This window comes from Rutidosis leptorrhynchoides, chromosome 10 (genome assembly GCF_046630445.1).
Source record: "Rutidosis leptorrhynchoides isolate AG116_Rl617_1_P2 chromosome 10, CSIRO_AGI_Rlap_v1, whole genome shotgun sequence".
NCBI lineage: Eukaryota > Viridiplantae > Streptophyta > Magnoliopsida > Asterales > Asteraceae > Rutidosis > Rutidosis leptorrhynchoides.
In genome coordinates, this window is record NC_092342.1 from 65,177,403 (window position 1) to 65,198,860 (window position 21,458).

At 32.8% G+C, this 21,458-nt stretch overlaps 2 protein-coding genes across 2 annotated transcripts; both read right to left on the minus strand.

The window, feature by feature from the left end:
• Positions 1 to 14,366: 14,366 nt before the first annotated feature.
• Positions 14,367 to 15,758, minus strand: LOC139870337 (uncharacterized). Its single transcript, XM_071858164.1, has one exon. The coding sequence runs from the start codon at positions 15,756 to 15,758 to the stop codon at positions 14,367 to 14,369; it is 1,392 nt and encodes a 463-aa protein (XP_071714265.1).
• A 39-nt stretch (positions 15,759 to 15,797) lies between these two features.
• Positions 15,798 to 17,176, minus strand: LOC139870338 (uncharacterized). The gene is made up of 2 exons (XM_071858165.1): positions 17,131 to 17,176; positions 15,798 to 16,441 (listed from the first exon to the last, which is right to left on the minus strand). Exons 1-2 carry the CDS (start codon positions 17,174 to 17,176, stop codon positions 15,798 to 15,800), a joined length of 690 nt encoding a protein of 229 aa, XP_071714266.1.
• Positions 17,177 to 21,458: the final 4,282 nt, after the last annotated feature.

Consider the following 21,458-nt stretch of genomic DNA (forward strand, 5'->3'; position numbering starts at 1 on the left):
CAAGGTTTTAATACTTTGTTTAATGAATACACCAGGTTATCGACTGCGTGTAAACCAAGGTTTTACTACTTTGTTAACAATTACACCAATTACCCTTGAATGTAATTTCACCCCTGTTTTAATTATTCTAGTAGCTATTAATCCATTCCCGTGTCCGGTTAAATGAACGATTATTCGTACATATAAATACCCCGCCCATCGTGTCCGATCGAGTGTATATGGTAATTTATAGGGACGCCCAATTGTAAATCTTTATATTAACATTAACAAACTTTCATTTAGTTAAACAAATATAAAGCTCATTAATAGCCCATAGTCTAGTTTCCACAAGTGTCGTTCTTTTGTCCAAACCCCAATTATGGTACAAAGCCCAATTACCCAATTTTAGTAATTAGCCCAACATCATGATTACTTCGTTTTAAATAAGCATAATAATAACTTAGCTACGAGACATTAATATAAAAAGGTTGAACATAACTTACAATGATTAAAAATAGCGTAGCGTTACACGGACAGAATTTTGACTTACACCCTTACAACATTCGCTAACATACCCTTATTATTAGAATTATAATTAAAATTAAAATATAAATTATAAATATAAATATATTTACGTATGAAGAGGAAGAGAAAAAGATGTTGAAATTTGATCAGAATTCGGTTGGCTTTATAGCCAGACTTGATTTTTGGGGCTCCGCGACTCGCGGCAAAATGGCCTTAAAACTCCGCGAGTCGCGGAGAGATATTTACAGCTCACACCCTTGGAGTTTCTTGCTGCCGACGTTTTTATTATATATATATAATATATATATAATTAATATAATTAATTATATAATATATTATATTTATATACATAGTTAACTTGTAATTTTTAGTCCGTTGCGTCGAGCGTTAAGAGTTGACTCTAGTCCCGGTTCCGGATTTTCGAACGTCCTCGCGTACAATTTAATATCTTGTACTTTGCGTTTTGAATCTTGTACTCTTGTGATTTCGAGACGTTTCTTATCAATAATTGGAACCTTTTTGATTGTCTTTTGTTCTTTTGAGCTTTTTGGTCGTTTGCGTCTTCAATTCGTCGAATCTGTCTTTTGTCTTCACCTTTTATTATTTAAACGAATATCACTTGTAAATAGAACAATTGCAACTAAAAGCTTGTCTTTCTTGAGGAATAATGCTATGAAATATATGTTCGTTTTTAGCATTATCACCTTCCCATCTTCTGGTGCTGGTTTTTCAGAATTCGTTGAAACCATATTAACATTCTCATTCCGAGGATTTACTTCAGTATTACTCGGTAGCTTTCCTTGTTCCCTCTCACTCATCATGCTAGCAAGAGTACCTACGTGTTTTTCTAGATTCAAAATGGAAGCTTGTTGAGTTCTTAATGACTGATCAAATCTCTCGTTCGTTTGGGTTTGAGTTTCAATAAATTGTGTTTGAGATTCAACTAGCTTGAATACCACGTCTTCCATATTTGACTTTTTCTCTTCGGTTTGTTGTTGTGGTTTATATAAGCCAGGTCTTTGTTGATTGAAAGTGTTATTTTGAGTTGGTTGGTTATTCGGACCTTGTTGGTTATACCAGTTATTTTCGGGTCCTTTTGGATTGTAAAGAATGTTTTGATTTCGATTGAAGTTTAGCTTTGGCGGTTGATAATTATTTTGATAATTATTTCCAGGCCTTTGGTTCATATAGGAAACATTCTCTCGTTGTTCCAATGTTGGTTCAATGTGACAATCTTTCAATAAGTGTGGTCCACCGCATAGCTCACAACTGATTCGTATTGCGTGAATATCTTTATTCATCTTTTCCATTCGTCTTTCGAAAGCATCTATTTTTGCGGAAACGGAATCAAAGTCATGGCTAGAATCGGCTCTAGCCACTTTAGATGAACGAAAAATATCTTTTTCTTGGTGCCACTCATGCGAGTGGGAGGCTGTGTTATCAATAATTTTGTAAGCTTCAGTTGCGGTTTTCTTCATAATGGAACCACCAGCTGTTATGTCGATGTCTTTTCGTGTGGCGATGTCTACGCCTTTATAGAAGATTTGTACTATTTGAAAAGTATCTAATCCGTGTTGAGGACATCCTCTCAACATCCTTCCGAATCTTGTCCACGCCTCATATAATGTTTCATTTGGATTTTGCGCGAACGTAACAATTTCTCCTTGAAGTCTCACGGCTTTGGATGCCGGAAAGAATCGTTTAAGAAATTTTTCAACTAAAACATCCCATGTGTCAATCGCCCCTTCAGGTAACGATTCTAACCAATCTTTGGCTTCTCCCTTTAAAGTCCAGGGAAACAACATGAGATAGATCTGCTCATCTTCCACTTCTCGGATTTTGAATAGTGTACAAATTCTTTTAAACGTACGAAGGTGTTCGTTAGGATCTTCATTCGGTGCACCACTGAATTGGCATTGGTTAGTTACCATGTGTAGAATTTGTCCTTTGATTTCATAATCTGACGCATTAACTTCTGGCTTAATAATGGCGTGACCTTGGCCCGTGCGTGTGGCTCTCATTCGATCTTCCATACTTAGAGGTTCCGTTACTTCCATAATTGAATTTGTTGAATACGAATCACTAGAGGATTCTGATTTAACGGTTTGTGGTTCAGGAGGAATAATTAGTGGTTCAGGATCTTGGAATTGTCCTTGAATATGCTCCGGGTTCTTAATTGTGAAGTCGGGTTCAAAAGATGGATTATCGGAAATTTGAGTTGGAGTTCTTGTTCGACTAGATGACGATTCTAAAGAAAAATCAACGGCGACAATATTTGCTAGATGTCTTGATCGAGTTACAGGTGGTGAACGTATGAAAGGTGGTGAACGTTTTGCTCGGTGCATTCACTGAATATCCTATTAGTTTTTAAAAAGGAAAGAAAAATTATAATAAGTTATCCAATTAATAGACTTTTCTGATTTTGCCCACGTTTCGAATAGCCAAAAGATGCAGCAGAGGGGCAGGATTCGTTTGGTCTCAATATAATTGAGTACTGTTTGGCTCCAATAACCCGGTCCACGTACAAATCCAACTATTACTACGAACCAGAAAATTTTGATGTCTATCAATTTAACCACTTAAAATAAATTTTCGTAATTTTAAGAAATTTAGAGAAGAAGTAGAAAAAAAATTCTAAGTCCTAAAAACTAGAATGGCGAGAAATAAGAAAGAAATAGATTGCACGTCGAAAAATGTCGAAAAATAAAAGGTCGAAAAATAGGCGTCGAAAAATAAAAATAAGAAAGTAGTGCGAAATACGGCGTCGTAAAATTCTAAAGCACCTAAAACTTAGTCTAAGGAATAAGCACTTAAGGGATTTTACGGCAAAGCCTAAAAATTCTAGAAGTAAAAATAACTATGGCAAAACTAAACTTAATACTAAAAGTTGCGACTATAGTCTAAAAATCTAAAGGTAATAAAACTAAAAAAAACATTTTTTTTTATAGACAAAATTTTAAAAATATATATATTTTTTTTTTAATAATTTTTTTTTTTTACGTTTTTGTTTTTTTTTTACGTTTTTTTTTTTTTTCGCTTTTTTTTTTTTTTTTTTTTAAATTTTAAAAAAAAAATGATTTTTTTTTTTACAAAATTTTTTTTTTTTTTAAAACGAATTTTTTTTTTCTTTTAAAAAAAAAACGATTTTTTTTTTTTTACACAAATTTTTTTTTTTTTTTTTAAAAACGAATTTTTTTTTTTTTTTTTAAAAAAAAAAAACGATTTTTTTTTTTTTTTAAAAAACGCTTTTTTTTTATAAATTAATAATTTTTTTATAATTATAATTTTTTTTTCAAAACTTTTTTTTTTTTTTTAATTCATTTACTATTCATGAATAGTAAATGAAAATAAATTAATTAATTTACTATTCACATGAAAGCGACATGATAGCAATTATTAATTATAAGTTACATAATATACCCCTGAAGTATTTAATAAATACGACTTTTTTTTAAAATTTACGTATAAATTTTTGATTCTTAAATATTATTATATTATTATATTCTATTTCAATATTATTATATTATTATATTCTATTTCAATATTATTATATTATTATATTTTATTTCAATATTATTATAATTAAAAATATAGCGTTTTAGCGCTCCCCGGCAGCGGCGCCAAAAACTTGATGATGTAGCGTGAGGGTACGAAATAGTATTATTTTTAATACAAAATACTACAAAATATGACACAAGTTTTATTAATTTACGGATGGGATATACCTAAACCTTGCTACAACACTATAGGCAGTGTACCTAATCGTAGAGTAGTGTAGTTTTTAGTAAGTCCGGTTCGTTCCACAGGGAGCTGGTGAAGTTAACGCTATATTATTAAGTTTATTTGTAAAAATATATATATAAATAAGTAGTAGTATTATTATAAAATGGGGGTTTTACCGTTTAATGACCGGTTTGTCGATTTTAAGCGTAAAAATAAATGACAAAAATTAAAGTGCGTAAAATAAATTGCGATAAATAAAATGACAGAAAATAAAATTGCGAGTAATAAAATGACAGTAAATAAAGATACGATGAGAAATATAATAAAAGAATTATGCTTATTTAAACTTCCGTAATCATGATGTTTGACGTGTTGATTTTAATTTATTACCATGGGTTAATTGTCCTTTGTCCTAGTTTATTTGATACGTCTATCTGGTTTTTGTCCATAATAGTCCATCGGTCATAAATATAAAGTGCGAGTATCCTCGTCAAATTACCCTTATACCCGAAGTCAAATATTCCAACTGATTAAGGATTTAAACTATGACGCAGTTATCACTTCTGTCAACAATTACACCAGTTATCACTGTATGTAATCCACCCCTGTTTTAATTAGTTTATGAATATTAATTCATCCACTTTATCAGAATGAATAATCAATTACCCAACCCAATTGATTAATTAAATGATTATAATAGATTCCATATGAACGTCACTAAATAGGATAACCATAATCATTATTAATTATTAGGTTAATTAATTTGAAGATAGGTTCGACAGACTCCAATGAGTTGTCACTCAATTAGACAATACCCCCCATCTATTAATAGTCAATAGTCCAATTTCCACAAGTGTCGGTCTTTTGCCCAAACCTTAATTATGGTACAAAGTTCAATAACCCCGTCTTAATATTTTAGCCCAACATCACGATTACTTCGGCTCAAATAAGCATAATAATAACTTAGCTACGAGACATTAATTAAAAAAGGTTGAACATAACTTACAATGATTAAAAATAGCGTAGCGTTACACGGACAGAATTTCGACTTACACACTCAAACGATCTCTATCATAAATCTTATTATTATCATAATTTAAAATTAAAATTAAGATTATTGTTATATCTTATTAAGTTAACATTATGATAGAGATATAGAATATAGATATTGATAATTGATATTAAGGATAGAAAAAAAGATCGAATAGAAAAAGGTAGAAAAATTCTTCTTCCATTCATCGAACGTAATATAGCCTTTTATAGGCAAAATTAGAAATTGAATTTTCATTTACGACCCCTGAACTATGCTCAATTAACAACTTTTTATTATTTAATATTATTCTTATTATGAATTATTTAAATATTATATTTTATTCTTGTGCATAGTTGACTCGTAATTTTTACACCGTTGCGTCGAGCGTTGAGAGTTGGTTCATGTCCTGGTTCCGGATTTTCGAACGTCCTTTCGTACTATTTTATATCGTGTACTTTGCGTTTTGTAACTTGTACTCTTGTCATTTTTAGACGTTCTTCATCAATAATTTGAACCTTTTTAATTGTATCTTGTACATTTGAGCTTTTTGGACGTTTTGGTCTTTCAAATCTTTGTTTTTGTCTTTAAATCTTCATTTTCGAGCGATTTGCGTCTTTCGTCTTCGCACTTATTTATTTAACTATTACAACTAAAAATAAGGAAATTACATTTAAAAACTTTACATATTGGAACGATATTGCTACTAAATATATGTTCATTTGGAACACTATCACGCAACTTTAACCGCAACAACAATAACAATCCCAACAACAACTACAACAAATACAATAACCGTTCCAACAATAACAACAACCATAACAACAACAATCCCAACAATAACAACCAGAGGCAGAAACCATGCCAGAGGTGTGAAGGATACCATCCGACTGGGCTTTGTACGACATCGTATACTAAGTGTAATAGAAAGGGTCATGGTACGACGAAGTGTGAAGTTTACGGACCAATGGCTAACAAGAATAAAGGAACAAATAATGTCGGAACAAATAATACCGCCATTATTTGTTATGGATGTGGGAAGCCGGGTCATATCAGAAACGAATGCCAAAATCGAGGAAATACTAATGGACAGGGCCGCGGAAGAGTTTTCAATATTAATACGGCAGAAGCGCAAGAAGACCCGGAGCTTGTTACGGGTACGTTTCTTATTTGTGAAAAACCTGCTTATGTTTTATTTGATTCGGGTGCAGATAGAAGCTATATGAGTAGAGATTTTTGTGATAAATTAAGTGGTCCATTGACGCCTATGAATAATAAGTTTTTACTCGAATTAGCAAACGGTAAATTAATTTCGGCAGATAAAATATGTCGGAATCGAAAAATTAAACTGGCTAGCGAAAAGTTTAAGATTGATTTGATACCAGTAGAGTTAGGGAGTTTTGATGTGATAATTGGCATGGACTGGTTGAAAAAAGAGAGAGCAGAGATCGTATGTTACAAAAATGCAATTCGCATTGTACGAGAAAAAGGAAAACCCTTAATGGTGTACGGAGAAAAGAGCAACGCGAAGTTAAATCTTATTAGTAATTTGAAGGCGCAAAAGCTAATAAGAAAAGGTTGCTATGCTATTTTAGCACATGTCGAGAAAGTACAAACCGAAGAAAAGAACATCAATGATGTTCCCGTCGCAAAAGAATTTCCCGATGTATTTCCGAAAGAATTACCGGGACTACCTCCACACCGATCCGTTGAATTTCAAATAGATCTTGTACCAGGAGCTGAACCAATAGCTCGTGCTCCATACAGACTCGCACCCAGCGAAATGAAGGAACTCCAAAGCTAACTACAAGAACTTTTAGAGCGTGGTTTTATACGACCAAGTACATCACCATGGGGAGCTCCTGTTTTGTTTGTTTAAAAGAAGGATGGTACATTCAGGTTGTGTATCGAGTACCGAGAGTTAAACAAACTTACCATCAAGAACCGTTATCCACTACCGAGAATTGACGACTTATTTGATCAACTACAAGGCTCGTCAGTTTATTCGAAGATTGATTTACGTTCTGGGTATCATCAAATGCGGGTGAAGGAGGATGATATTCCGAAGACTGCTTTCAGAACGCGTTACGGTCATTACGAGTTTATGGTTATGCCGTTTGGGTTGACTAACGCACCAGCTGTGTTCATGGACCTCATGAACCAAGTGTGTGGACCATACCTTGACAAGTTTGTCATTGTTTTCATCGATGGCATACTTATTTACTCAAAGAATGATCAAGAGCACGAAGAACATTTGAGAAAAGTACTAGAGTTGTTGAGGAAATAAAAACTGTACGCTAAATTTTCAAAGTGTGCATTTTGGTTGGAAGAAGTTCAATTCCTCGGTCACATAGTGAACAAAGAAGGTATTCAGGTGGATCCGGCAAAGATTGAAACCGTTGAAAATTGGGAAACCCCAAAAAATCCGAAGCATATACGTCAATTTTTAGGATTGGCTGGTTACTACAGAAGATTCATCCAAGATTTTTTCCAAAATAGCAAAACCCTTGACTGCATTAACGCATAAAGGGAAGAAATTTGAATGGAATGATGAGCAAGAGAAAGCGTTTCAATTGTTGAAGAAAAAGTTAACTACGGCACCTATATTGTCATTGCCTGAAGGGAATGATGATTTTGTGATATATTGTGATGCCTCAAAGCAAGGCCTCGGTTGTGTATTAATGCAACGAACTAAGGTAATTGCTTATGCGTCTAGACAATTGAAGATTCACGAGTAGAATTATACGACGCATGATTTGGAATTAGGCGCGGTTGTTTTTGCATTAAAGACTTGGAGGCACTACTTATATGGGGTCAAAAGTATTATATATACCGATCACAAAAGTCTCCAACACATATTTAATCAGATATCGATCACAAAAGTCTCCAACACATATTTAATCAGAAACAACTAAACATGAGGCAGCGTAGGTGGATTGAGTTATTGAATGATTACGATTTCGAGATTTGTTACCATCCGAGGAAGGTGAATGTGGTAGCCGACGCTTTGAGTAGAAAGGACAGAGAACCTATGCGGGTAAAAGCTATGAATATAATTATTCGTACTAACATTACTACTCAAATAAAGGAGGCGCAGCAGGGAGTTGTAAGAGAAGGGAATTTGAAGAATGAAATACTCAAAAGATCAGAGAAACACCTTAATATTCGGGAAGACGGAACCGATATAGAGCTGAAAGAATTTGGGTGTCAAAGTTTGGAGATGTGAGAGAAATGGTACTTAAGGAAGCACATAAAACTAGATATTCAATACATCCCAGAGCGGGGAAGATGTACAAAGATCTCAAGAAACACTTTTGGTGGCCAGGTATGAAAGTCGATATTGCTAAATATGTAGGAGAATGTTTGATGTGTTCTAAGGTCAAAGCTGAACATCAGGAACCATCAGGTCTACTTCAGCAACCTGAAATCCCAGAATGGAAATGGGAAAACATTACCATGGATTTCATTACTAAATTGCCAAGGACTGCAAGTGGTTATGATACTATTTGGGTAATAGTCGATCGTCTCACCAAATCAGCACATTTTCTGCCAATGAGAGAAGATGACAAAACGGAGAAGTTGGCGCGATTATACTTGAAATAAGTTGTCTCCAGACATGGAATACCAATCTCTATTATCTCTGATAGGGATGACAGATTTGTTTCAAGGTTTTGGCAGACATTACAGCAAGCATTAGGAACTCGTCTAGACATGAGTACTGCCTATCATCCACAGACTGATGGGCAGAGCGAAAGGACGATACAAACGCTTGAAGACATGCTACGAGCATGTGTTATTGATTTTGGAAATAGTTGGGATCGACACCTACCGTTAGCAGAGTTTTCCTACAACAACAGTTATCACTCGAGTATTGAGATGGCACCGTTTGAGGCACTTTATGGTAGAAAGTGCAGGTCTCTGATTTGTTGGAGTGAAGTTGGGGATAGACAAATTTCGGGTCCGGATATAATTCAAGAAACTACCGAGAAGATCATTCAAATTCAACAATGGTTAAAAACCGCCCAAAGTCGACAAAAGAGCTACGCGGACATTAAAAGAAAAGATATAGAATTTGAAATTGGAGAGATGGTCATGCTTAAGGTTTCACCATGGAAAGGTGTTGTTCGATTTGGTAAACGGGGGAAACTAAATCCAAGATACATTGGGCCATTCAAGATTATAGATCGTGTCAGACCAGTAGCTTATCGACTTGAGTTACCTCAACAACTCGCGGCTGTACATAACACTTTCCACGTCTCAAATTTGAAGAAATGTTTTGCTAAAGAAGATCTCACTATTCCGCTAGACGAAATCCAAATCAATGAAAAACTTCAATTCATCAAAGAACCCGTCGAAATAATGGATCGTGAGGTTAAAAGGCTTAAGCAAAACAAGATACCAATTGTTAAGGTTCGATGGAATGCTCGTAGAGGACCCGAGTTCACCTGGGAACGTGAAGACCAGATAAAGAAGAAATACCCGCACTTATTTCCAGAAGATGCGTCAACACCTTCAACCGCTTAAAATTTCGGGACGAAATTTATTTAACGGGTAGGTATTGTAGTGACCCGAAATTTTCCATGATTATATATTAAATGAAAACTATATTTGCATGATTAAATGTTTCCAACATGTTAAGCAATCAAACATGTTAAGACTTGATTAATTGAAATGAGTTTCATGTAGACAATTGACCACCCAAGTTGACCGGCGATTCACGAACGTTAAAAACTTGTAAAAACTACATGATTATATATATATATATGGATATATATGGTTAACATGAGATTATGATAAGTAAGTATCTTACTAAGTGTATTAACAATGAGTGATATACATAAAAATGAGATTATTGAATTAAGAAACTCGAAACGATATATATAACGATTATCGTTATAACAACGTCTTACTAAATACATATGAATCATATTAAGATATAGATACACTATGTTTAACATGATAAAATGATAATTAAGTATATCATTAAGTGTGTTAACAATGAACTACATATGTAAAAACAAGACTACTAACTTAAGGATTTCGAAACGAGACATATATGTAACGATTATCGTTGTAACAACATTTTAATGTATATATATCATATTAAGATATATTCATATATCATAATATCATTATAATGTAATAATTTAACATCTCATTAGATATAATAAACAATGGTTTAACAACATTAAATGAGATCGTTAACTTAAAGGTTTCAAAACAACACTTACATGTAACGACTAACGATGACTTAACGACTAAGTTAAAATGTATATACATGTAGTGTATTAAGATGTATTTGTACACTTTTGAAAGACTTCAAGACACATATAAAAGTACTTCTACTTAACAAAAATGCTTACAATTACATCCTCATTCATTTTCATCAACAATTCTACTCGTATGCACCCGTATTCGTACTCGTACAATACACAGCTTCTAGATGTATATACTATTGGTATATACACTTCAATTATTAGCTCCTTAGCAGCCCATGTGAGTCATTAAATATGTGGGAATCATCATTTAGCAACTAGCATGAAATATCTCACAAAATTACAAAAAATATTATAAATCATTCATGAATTATTTACATGAAAACAAACTTACACATCCTTTATATCTAATCCATATACCAACGACCAAAAATACCTACAAACACTTTAATTCTTCAATTTTCTTCATCTAATTGATCTCTCTCAAGTTCTATCTTCAAGTTCTAAGTGTTCTTCATAATTCTATAAGTTCTAGTTTCATAAAATCAAGAATACTCTCAAGTTTACAAGTCTACTTCCAAGCTTTCTAATCCATTTCAAGTGATCATCAAATCTCAAGAAATCTTTCTTATTTACAGTAAGATATCTTTATAATTCAAGGTAATACTCATATTCAAACTTTGGTTCAATTTCTATAACTATAACAATCTTATTTCGAGTGATAATCTTACTTGAACTTGTTTTCGTGTCATGATTCTACTTCAAGAACTTTCAAGCCATCCAAGAATCCTTTGAAGCTAGATCAATTTTTGTCACTTCCAGTAGGTTTACCTACTAAACTTGAGGTAGTAATGATGTTCATAACATCATTCGATTCATATATATAAAACTATCTTATTCGAAGATTTGAACATGTAATCACTAGAACATAGTTTAGTTAATTCTAAACTTGTTCGCAAATAAAGTTAATATTTCTAACTTGACTTTTAAAATCAACTAAACACATGTTATATATCTATATGATATGCTAACTTAATAATTTAAAACCTGAAAACACGAAAAACACCGTAAAACCGGACATACGCCGTCGTAGTAACACCGCGGGCTGTTTTGGGTTTGATAATTAAAGACTATGATAAACTTTGATTTAAAAGTTGTTCTTCTGGAAAAATGATTTTTCTTATGAACGTGAAACTATATTCCAAAATCATGGTTAAACTCAAAATGGAAGTATGTCTTTCAAAATGGTCATCAAGATGTCGTTCTTTCGACGGAAATGACTACATCTTTAAAAAATGACTTGTAGCCTGTATTTCCGACTATAAACTTATACTTTTTCTGTTTATTTTCATAAATTTCAGTTCATTATGAAACCATAGCAACTTGAATCACTCAAAACGGATTTGAAACGAAGAAATGACGGGTAAAACAAAATTGGATAAATTTGCTAGTTTTAGCTACGAAAATTTTGTAACAAATCTAGACTAAACATATCCTAACTAATTTATATTGTATTATACATATTATGTAATCTTGGGATACCATAGACACGTATACAATGTTTTGACATATCATATCTACCCATCTATATATATATATATTTCGGAACAACCATAGACACTCTATATGCAGTAATGTTTGAGTTAGCTATACAGGGTTGAGGTTGATTCCAAAATAATATATATACTTTGAGTTGTGATCTAGCCTGAGACTTGTATACACAGGGTCGTGGATTGATTCGAGATAATATATATTGATTTATTTCAGTACATCTAACTATGGACAACTAGTTGTAGGTTACTAACGAGGACTGCTAACTTAACAAACTTAAATCATAAAAACGTAATAAAAAATGTTGTGAATATATTTAAATCATACTTTGATATATATGTAAATATTTGTTATAGGTTCGTGAATCGACCAGTGGTCAAGTCTTGTTTCCAACGAAGGAAAAATCTGTGAAAGTGAGTTATAGTCCCAATTTTAAAATCTAATATTTTTGGGATGAGAATACTTGCATCTTTATAAATGTTTTACAAAATAAACACAAGTATGCGAAACTACATTCTATGGTTGGATTATAAAACCGAATATTGCCCCTTCAAGTCTGGTAGCCTAAGAATTAGGGAAATGACCCCTAATTGACGAGAAATTCTAAAGATAGATCTATGGGCCTAACAAACCCCATTCTGGAATTTGGAATGCTTTAATACTTCGATTTATATGGTGATTGCGATTGCCAATTTATGACATACTTGCGAGTATGCGGGGAATATTCTATATGCATTATGTTAATGTCGGTTACCAGGTGTTCATCATAGAATGATTTTTATACACTTGCGAGTGTAAGATTATTGAATAAATGAAATCTTGTGGTCTATTATATTAATTTGATAATATATAGGTTAAACCTATAACTCACCAATATTTTTTGTTGACGTTTTAAACATGTTTATTCTCAGGTGGTTATTAAGAGCTTCCGCTGTTGCATACTAAAATAAGGACAAGATTTGGAGTCCATGATTGTATGATATTGTGTAAAAACTGCATTCAAGAAACTTATTTCAATGTAATATATTTTTTATTGTAAACCATTATGTAATGGTCGTGTGTAAACGGTATATTTTAGATTATCATTATTTGATAATCTACGTAATGTTTTTTTTTAAACCTTTATCGATAAATTAAAGGTTATGGTTGTTTTAAAAATGAATGCAGTCTTTGAAAAACGTCTCATATAGAGGTCAAAACCTCACGACGAAATCAATTAATATGGAACGTTTATAATCAATATGAACGGGACATTTCATTGGGATCTCCAGTCAACTGAGTTAGGTTTTCCTTCATATAAATTTAGGCAATGGGTATAATGTCAATAAGAAAGATCCAATATGTTTGCTAGAACTTTAAATTAGAGTTATTAACAAAATTACGCGTAGGGGTGTGCATGGTATGGGAAAAAAATGAAAAAACCGAGGACCGGACCGAACCGGACCGGAACCAAACCGGACCGGAACCGAACCGGACCGAGGACTTTCAATACGGTCCATGGTCCTTAATTTTCATATTTTTCGGACCTCGGTACGGGATGGACCGAAACCCAAAAAAATGGGAAACGGACCGAACCGAAATATTACAATTATGTAGATCTATTTTTTTTCAAATTATCATGCGCTTTGTAATATAAACTCCATTAACACGTTTTATTTCTGTAAAAACCTCATATTCTTAGGATAAAACTTCAAATATGGTTATTTGAAGATTTATAATTATTATAATATATTTAAAGATTTATAATTATTATAATAAACTACATATATATTATCAGTATATATATGATCATTACTACAGAGATCAATACTACCGTGATCAATACTACGGAGTATATACATGATCAGTATACTACAGAGTATATACATGATCAGTATACTACGGAGTATATTTATGATTAGTATACATATAATCAGTGCAGTTTGAGTTCGCATATATGTGAACAATACTACAGAGTATATATACGATCATTATACATAAAAAATAGTTACAACTTACACGTTGAACAGTATATATTACAACAAAATAATAGTTCAGTCTGAACCACGAATTTTTAAAACATAGTACATATAATCGATATACATAATAATATGGGTATTGTATGTTACAACAAAATAACAAAAGGATTGAAGTGGGTCAAATAAATTTAGCTTAAGAATCAGTGGGACGATTCTTTTCACGAAACCGAACCGAAAACTATGGACATGCACGGAGCTTGAAGATTAGCATAACAGGGGCCGTAAAAAATCAACTAGAATATGAAGTTTCAAATATATATAAATAAAGCAACAATCTAGTTTAAAATTCATTAAATACAATAATTAACGGTGAATAAGAAAATACTATAGCTCGGCTTGACGACCTTTAAGGTTCTTAAACTCATCAATTATAGACTCTGAATCAAACATTTGTGCATTTTCATTTTCGATGTATACCACCAAGTTAGATGCAAGAAAATCGTCTGACATCTTATTACGAAGTCGATTCTTGCATATATTCATTGCTGAAAATGCCCTCTCAGTTGTAGCTGTGGAAACGGGAAGTATTAAAACTAGTCGCGCTAATCTTTCAATCAAACCATACGCCTCACACTTTTTACTTTCTGCAAGGATTCGGCATAGCTCAGAAATAGTAGAGATGCCACAAAGCTGCTGATTATTTGTCTTCTCAATGTTGAACAACTCCAATTGATACCTTAATCGAATAATTTCTTGCTCATCAAAATCTGTGGGGTAATATTTCTCAACAAGAGGGCAGATCTGATCAATATTTATCACCTCAGAATCTTTTCTAGGAACTAAAGCAGAGCTAAGAGTTAATAATTCTACTGCGTTATTATCGAATCTATTGCAGAGCTCATGTAATTGTTTATCCAATGCACAAATAAATATATCTACTCGATAAAAATGCTCAAAACTAACATGATTGTCTTTTTGAAGAGGACGATATCTGCCACACTTATATAAAGCACTAAAATACGCCATATCTATTTTGTGATTTGTAGAGAAATCACATACCTGCCCAAAGAAACGTTCCCATCCATTATTTCTGAAGTCGTCCAAACTTTTCTTTGTTGCTGACACTAAGTGAATGGCATTGCCGATATCTTGAGATTTCTTTTGAAATTCTTGAGATAAAGTATCAGTCTTCCCCATTAATTCTTTCATCAGATGTAAAATAAAAACAAACTCAAACGACATCAAATAATTGTAGGCCTCAGTTGCATCCCCACGCTGAGAGTAGCTAGAGCTATCATCAATTATACCCTCCACAACTACACGAGTGGCATTAAACATCCTAAGTAAGCTACAAACTGAATGAAAGTGAGAGCCCCAACGTGTATCACCTGCTCGCGTTAATGTCCCAACTTGATTTCTCCTTTTACCAGATTTAATTTCACCAAGTTCCAATAAATGCTTAATCTCTATTGCCTTAGACTTCTGGAGTTCATCTTGATGCTTACTAGAAGCACATATTACATTAATAATGCAACTCAATTTATTGAAAAATTGATGAACTGGAATAACTTCTCTTGCAGCAACAACTAGTGCAAGTTGTAATCTATGAGTGAAGCAATGGACATAGTATGCATAAGAACACTCTTTAATAACAAGTGCTTGTAACCCGTTCCATTCTCTCATGTTACTAGCACCATTGTAACCCTGACCACGAATTTTACTAGTATCGAACTCATATTGCAAAAGTTTGTTCCACAAATTTGTTTTAAGAGTCATTGCCGATGTGTCGGTAACATGCACCAAATCTAAAAACCTTTATCTTATTATCCCATCTTTATCAACAAATCTTATGACTATGGCCATTTGTTCTCGTTTAGCTTCATCTCGTGCTTCATCTACCATAACACAAAAGTAAGAATCACCCACTTCATTTCGAATGTGTTTCCGAACCTTACTTGCAATAATACTCAATATTTCTTTTTGAATATCACCTGAAGTAAACTTTGAGTTAAAGGGAGCATTATGTAGCACAACATTCGCAACTTCATCATTATGCGATGCTAGAAGTTTCAACAACTCGATAAAATTACCACGATTTTTTGAGTCAACGGTTTCATCATTCCCTCGAAAAGCACAAGCTTGAAATGTCAACCAACGAATTACATCCACTGAAGCTTTTAATCGTATACAGTTCTTCAAAACATCCTCCGCATTTCTCTTTTCAATGACATTCTCAATGTGTGCTTTCTGGTTCAATAAATTCTCACAAGATACAACAGCACCTTTATGTTGTGAACTACCTATATGCTTTAGAAATGCACAATTATTTCCATCATTAACTTTTTTCCAGTTGTTGAATCCTTTAACTGTAAAAGCATCCGTACCTTTCCGAACATTTGGTTTGTCACTAAATAAGTAACAAATGAAGCAATATGCAGAATCCGTTGTAGGAGAATACTCTAATCAATTTGGAAAAATACTAAACCATAAGTATTGACATCTTCGAGTATGCTTCGTCATAGCTTTGCCGGGATACTCTTTCAAATGGACTTGAAAAGGTCCGAAGTTCAAATAATCTTGCCTTACTTGTTCTTTCTGATTGGCAGGATACTTCCAAATTGGTTGTCTTTTCCCGAGATCTCTTTCGATGGAATTAGAATTCACTTCAACATATTGGCCTTTGAGTTTCAGTATGATGGTCATTTGGTTGATTTTGATGTTCATGTTCCTGCTCTTCTACGGAAACTTTGAAACATTTATTCTCTTGATTTTCCTCATTCGTTACCTCACTAGATTGTCTCTTAAAAAATGAAGTAATTTTCTTTGGTTGTGACTTTTTAGCAACTGAAATGTTACATTCAAATAGGTTATTAATCAATCAACATACAAATTGTAAATCATTTTATTTTTGTTAATCAAGAAAAGAACAAACTAATTCATAGTCTTAATCAACAAACATCCAATCTTTTTTATTGAAGTAAACTAAGATTAAACTACAATTGAAAGTACACATTACATTAAGTAAGCTAATATAAGAATAAACTAACACTAAAACTAATTGAATGTTAAACAGGTAATAAAAGAAAGATATGATAAATTAGTTAGTACAATTATATAAAATAATTAAATAATAATAAATGAAAGATACCTTCACTTTTTGAAGGGATAGTTTGATCACCAGAGACTCCAGCCATACTACCAATTCGCTAGATGCCAAACTAAATAAAAATTAGGTTTTTTAATATTGAAGAATGAATGATGAATGATGCGCAACAACGGACGAAGAAACTGAAACGCCTTTCACTTGGTCGAATAAACCTCATGCCTAGCTAACAGTGGGCTTTGGGCCCAATTTATTAAAATCCAAATTTTTTAAACCCTCAAATAAAATGTCAGTTGGTTTCCGGAGGGGCCAAAATTCAAATTTACACAAGTAGTCCTTATAAAATATGAAAAATTACTAATAAGTACATAAGTTCTTGGGGTGGCCAGGGCCCCCCCCCCCCAAAAGAACCTCCGTCCTTGACTATGGAACCGAACCGAACCGATATTTTTCGGTACAGTTCTCGGTACGGAATTTTTCAATAATTTGGGACTCGGGACGGCACCGAACCGAATTAATTTGGGACGGAACCGTACCATGAATAATTACACGGATAGTCTGTGGTTTGACAAATATCTTGCGGACAATTCAAATATTGTGAATAATTATATGTTTATGTGTATGTAATCACATCTATGTTACATTAATTTGAATGAGTTTTTGTTTGAAATGTTGACTGACACATTAATTACTAAATATTTAATTTTAGAACTTAACAAACCTCATAGTTATGACTATCGATTCATGATACTTTGAGCATGTCCAATTCACGAACACTCGTCTTCACTCTTTTTTCTGGGTCAAAAAATTGGAAACGACCCTATTTTTTCTGGGTCAAAAAATTGGAAACGACCCTAAACGAATACCCAAGCAAAATTTTGTAAATTCAGTAGTCGAGAATTGAAACGTGGTAACAACGTCTATAAACAATTGATTGTTGGGCGGGGTTATTATCGATGCATCGGCATAGTCGAAACGTGAGATGATCGCAACGGGTGGTAAAGTCATCCTCGGGTGATCCCAATCGCTGTTAAAAAAAAGTGTATTCATTCTTAACGTTTACGATACTTACAATTACAATAATTTGGTTTCTATACAAATACTATCAATAATGATAAATTCGCCATTGTAATTGTATCATACAGCTAATCGTTATCAATAAAAACAATTTCGAATACTATTTTATAGAGCAGTCGTGCAACGCACGTGCTCTTAAATCAAGTATGTATATATATATATATATATATATATATATATATATATATATATATATATATATATATATATATATATACATTTTACAAAGCATGAATTTCAAATCCTACTTGTTACACTCACATTGTCCCAGCATTTTATTTTCCACGTGGATTTTTTTAAAAACACTCATATGCTACAAATTACTGGTACCATACACGTGGACATCAAAACACCACCAATATGCTTATTTCCGAATAAAAAAATAAAAAAAATAAACCCATCTTCTCTCTTCCATCTGCATCTCTTTCTTCAAACCTCAACACCCCAAATCCTAAAAACGTCGGTGACTGAAAACTACCTCCGATTGGATCGCCAACCATTACATCCGACTTAATCGCTACAGTATTACGCACGGATCCGTATAAATTTTTTAGGGTTTGAAACGATTTAGGGTTTACAGCGTTATTTTGAAATAAGGGATTTGGTATTAATCATCATCGCACAATGCTGAGTATCAAATCGATTTCAAGTTGAAAGGATTCGTGTGCTTCCTTCGTCTTCATCTTATTTTTAATCTGTTCTTTTTTGGAGGTAGGTGTTTAATGTATCAACAGTAAGAATATTTTACTTTACTGTATCAAATTTGAATATTGTTGAGTTTTTATAAAAAGAATTTATCTACTTTTGTTTTAGCGATTTTGCTGAAGATTACGTGTGGGTTGAATTTAAAGGTTCTATCAATTGTTTACCATCTGTAACATCTTTAATTGTTTGGTTTTTTTGATATTTGTTTGTTTTTATGACATGATGCAACTTTGCTTGCTTCAATTGATAAGTACAGATAAAACACCTTTCGATTATCAAGTTTTACATGCGAGTGTTTATGTTTGCTATATCAAGTTTATGGATTTTAGGAACAGGGAGAAGTCGGATTACCTTTATGGTTCATTTTATATGGTTAACCGATGTTGCAAAATGGATTTCGGATAAAAAACGGGTCGATCAAAATTGATGTGAAGGTATTGCAAATTCTTACATCGTTCTTCTAATTTTTCTAGGTTTTTTTTAACAATTGAATTATTAATGATTGGTTTTTTTAATTCGATTTGAAACTTGGTTATTTTAAATTTGATCACTTTAATTTCAATGGTTTTACAGTTGAGATACATGTGCAATTTCATTGTCGTCATCATTATCGGTCCTTTTGGACATGGTAATGTTTAGTTCAACTGGATGATGTACTGGAATTATTGATTTGATTGATTCATCTAAAATTAGTTGCATTTGGTTTTGAATAACTGCTATTGTGAGCAAACAACTATAGTTTTAATATGGTTTATTTATAGGTTATGAATACAAGTCCTGATAGTCACTACAGGTAATCTTTGGTATGTGTCGAAACGGGTCAGGCAAGGTTTGCCCAAAACGCCCTGTGTCCAAAGTTTTTGAACACCGAATGCATGTCTTCAATAATTTACATGAGGTCATACATCAGAAGTGTACTTTAGGTGACATATGACCCATTTGACATATATGACCTGGTTGTTATTTAGACCCGTTGGAGGTGAATATAAACCAAATTAACCCATGTTAAAGTAAAAGGGTTGAAATTAACCCACTCTAATGTGGATCCTGTTGTGCAGAATTGCATGGCATCATTGTCAAGTAAAGCTTGGCATTTGAGTAAGGGATACGAAGTCTAATATACGCATAACATTAACAACGTTATTGCTTCTTACACTTTAATTAGTGTGTTTTCGTGTAACTGATCTGCTCGGTGCGTTGTTCAGATGCGCGAAGGTACATATCATTTATTTGTATTTACCCTGTATCGTATTTACAAGTTAGTAATTTACATGTTTTTAAGCAGATTAAACTCCAACTAGCCTCTGAACAAATGATCGATTTTATTTTAACATTTGTTATGAAGAAATATTTTTTTGAGTATCCAGTGTCTATGTAAGTAATCACTTTAACCTTTCTTATCACATATATGGTATGAAGTTATATCCAAGTTGTATATTTGTATTCGCTTTAGAGTTGTACCAACATTAACTTTGCTGTTTTTGATTCTGAATCAGGTTATTTGCCTTCACTTTTATAAGTTAGTAAATGATGAAATTTACTTTGTATGAATTATGAATCAGCTGTTTAAGTTTAAATTATCTCTACCTTTACCTTCATTTATGTTGATTTAGTTGTTTAGTATGAGATGAATCATGTATGTTACTTCATTTTTGGGAAGCCCCTTTAGTTCAGACTAAAAGTTGTTTGAAACAGTTCCTTTCGGTGCAAATTTTGACTTCGGTTGATTTTTATATAACAAATTTTCGGGTTTGGTATGGGTCAGTTTAGTTACTACATACACACTCTTAGATCGGTATGGGTCACTCTAGGACTGTGTAAAGATGGGTTGCTAATGATACTCATAAACCACATACTATCGACTTCTTGTGTTTGTGCAGTTTTTTTTTGTTTTTTGAAAGCTTGATAAAAACGCTACATCATCGCAAACAAGAACTTCTTGATCTTAACATCTGAGCAAAATACATCCTAAACACATGGAGTTGTCAACATATTTGGGTATGATCAAATTTAAATTAGAGGAACTTCTCACTTTTTATTTGTTATTTTGATATGGGCATTCATATAAACTCCTTCCTCTATATTGTTGAATATACTTGAGATGGATGAAGTAGACCCGGAAATGTTGAGGTATGTAGTATGCATTATTGATGTTCTTAAAATGAGCCTTTTTGCATGGTTTAGTGTTTGTTTAAATTAATTTTGCTTTAGTGTTTTGCATGGTTTTGTGTTAAAATGTTTTACTTTAGACATACCTGTAATATTTGAAGTTAAACATACCTCCTATTTTGTACCTGTAGTAATTTGATTTAGGTATGGTTATGTTAAAAGAAAAGTCATGGTACCTGCCATAACAAGTAAAATCATAGCAAAAAGAAAATGATTTTGTTACGCCGTTTTCTCTTTTTTTGCGGCAATCGTATAATTATTCTCCAATATTTTGAATCTTAATACGTGTTTTGTTCATGTAGAACCCATAGCCGAAGTCGTATTTGATGTTATTGTGAACAAAAAGAAACAACACAAAATCGACGATGATGAGTTTGGTTATTTTTTTCTGAATATTAGAGGTGATGAAATGGGCGGGTTGG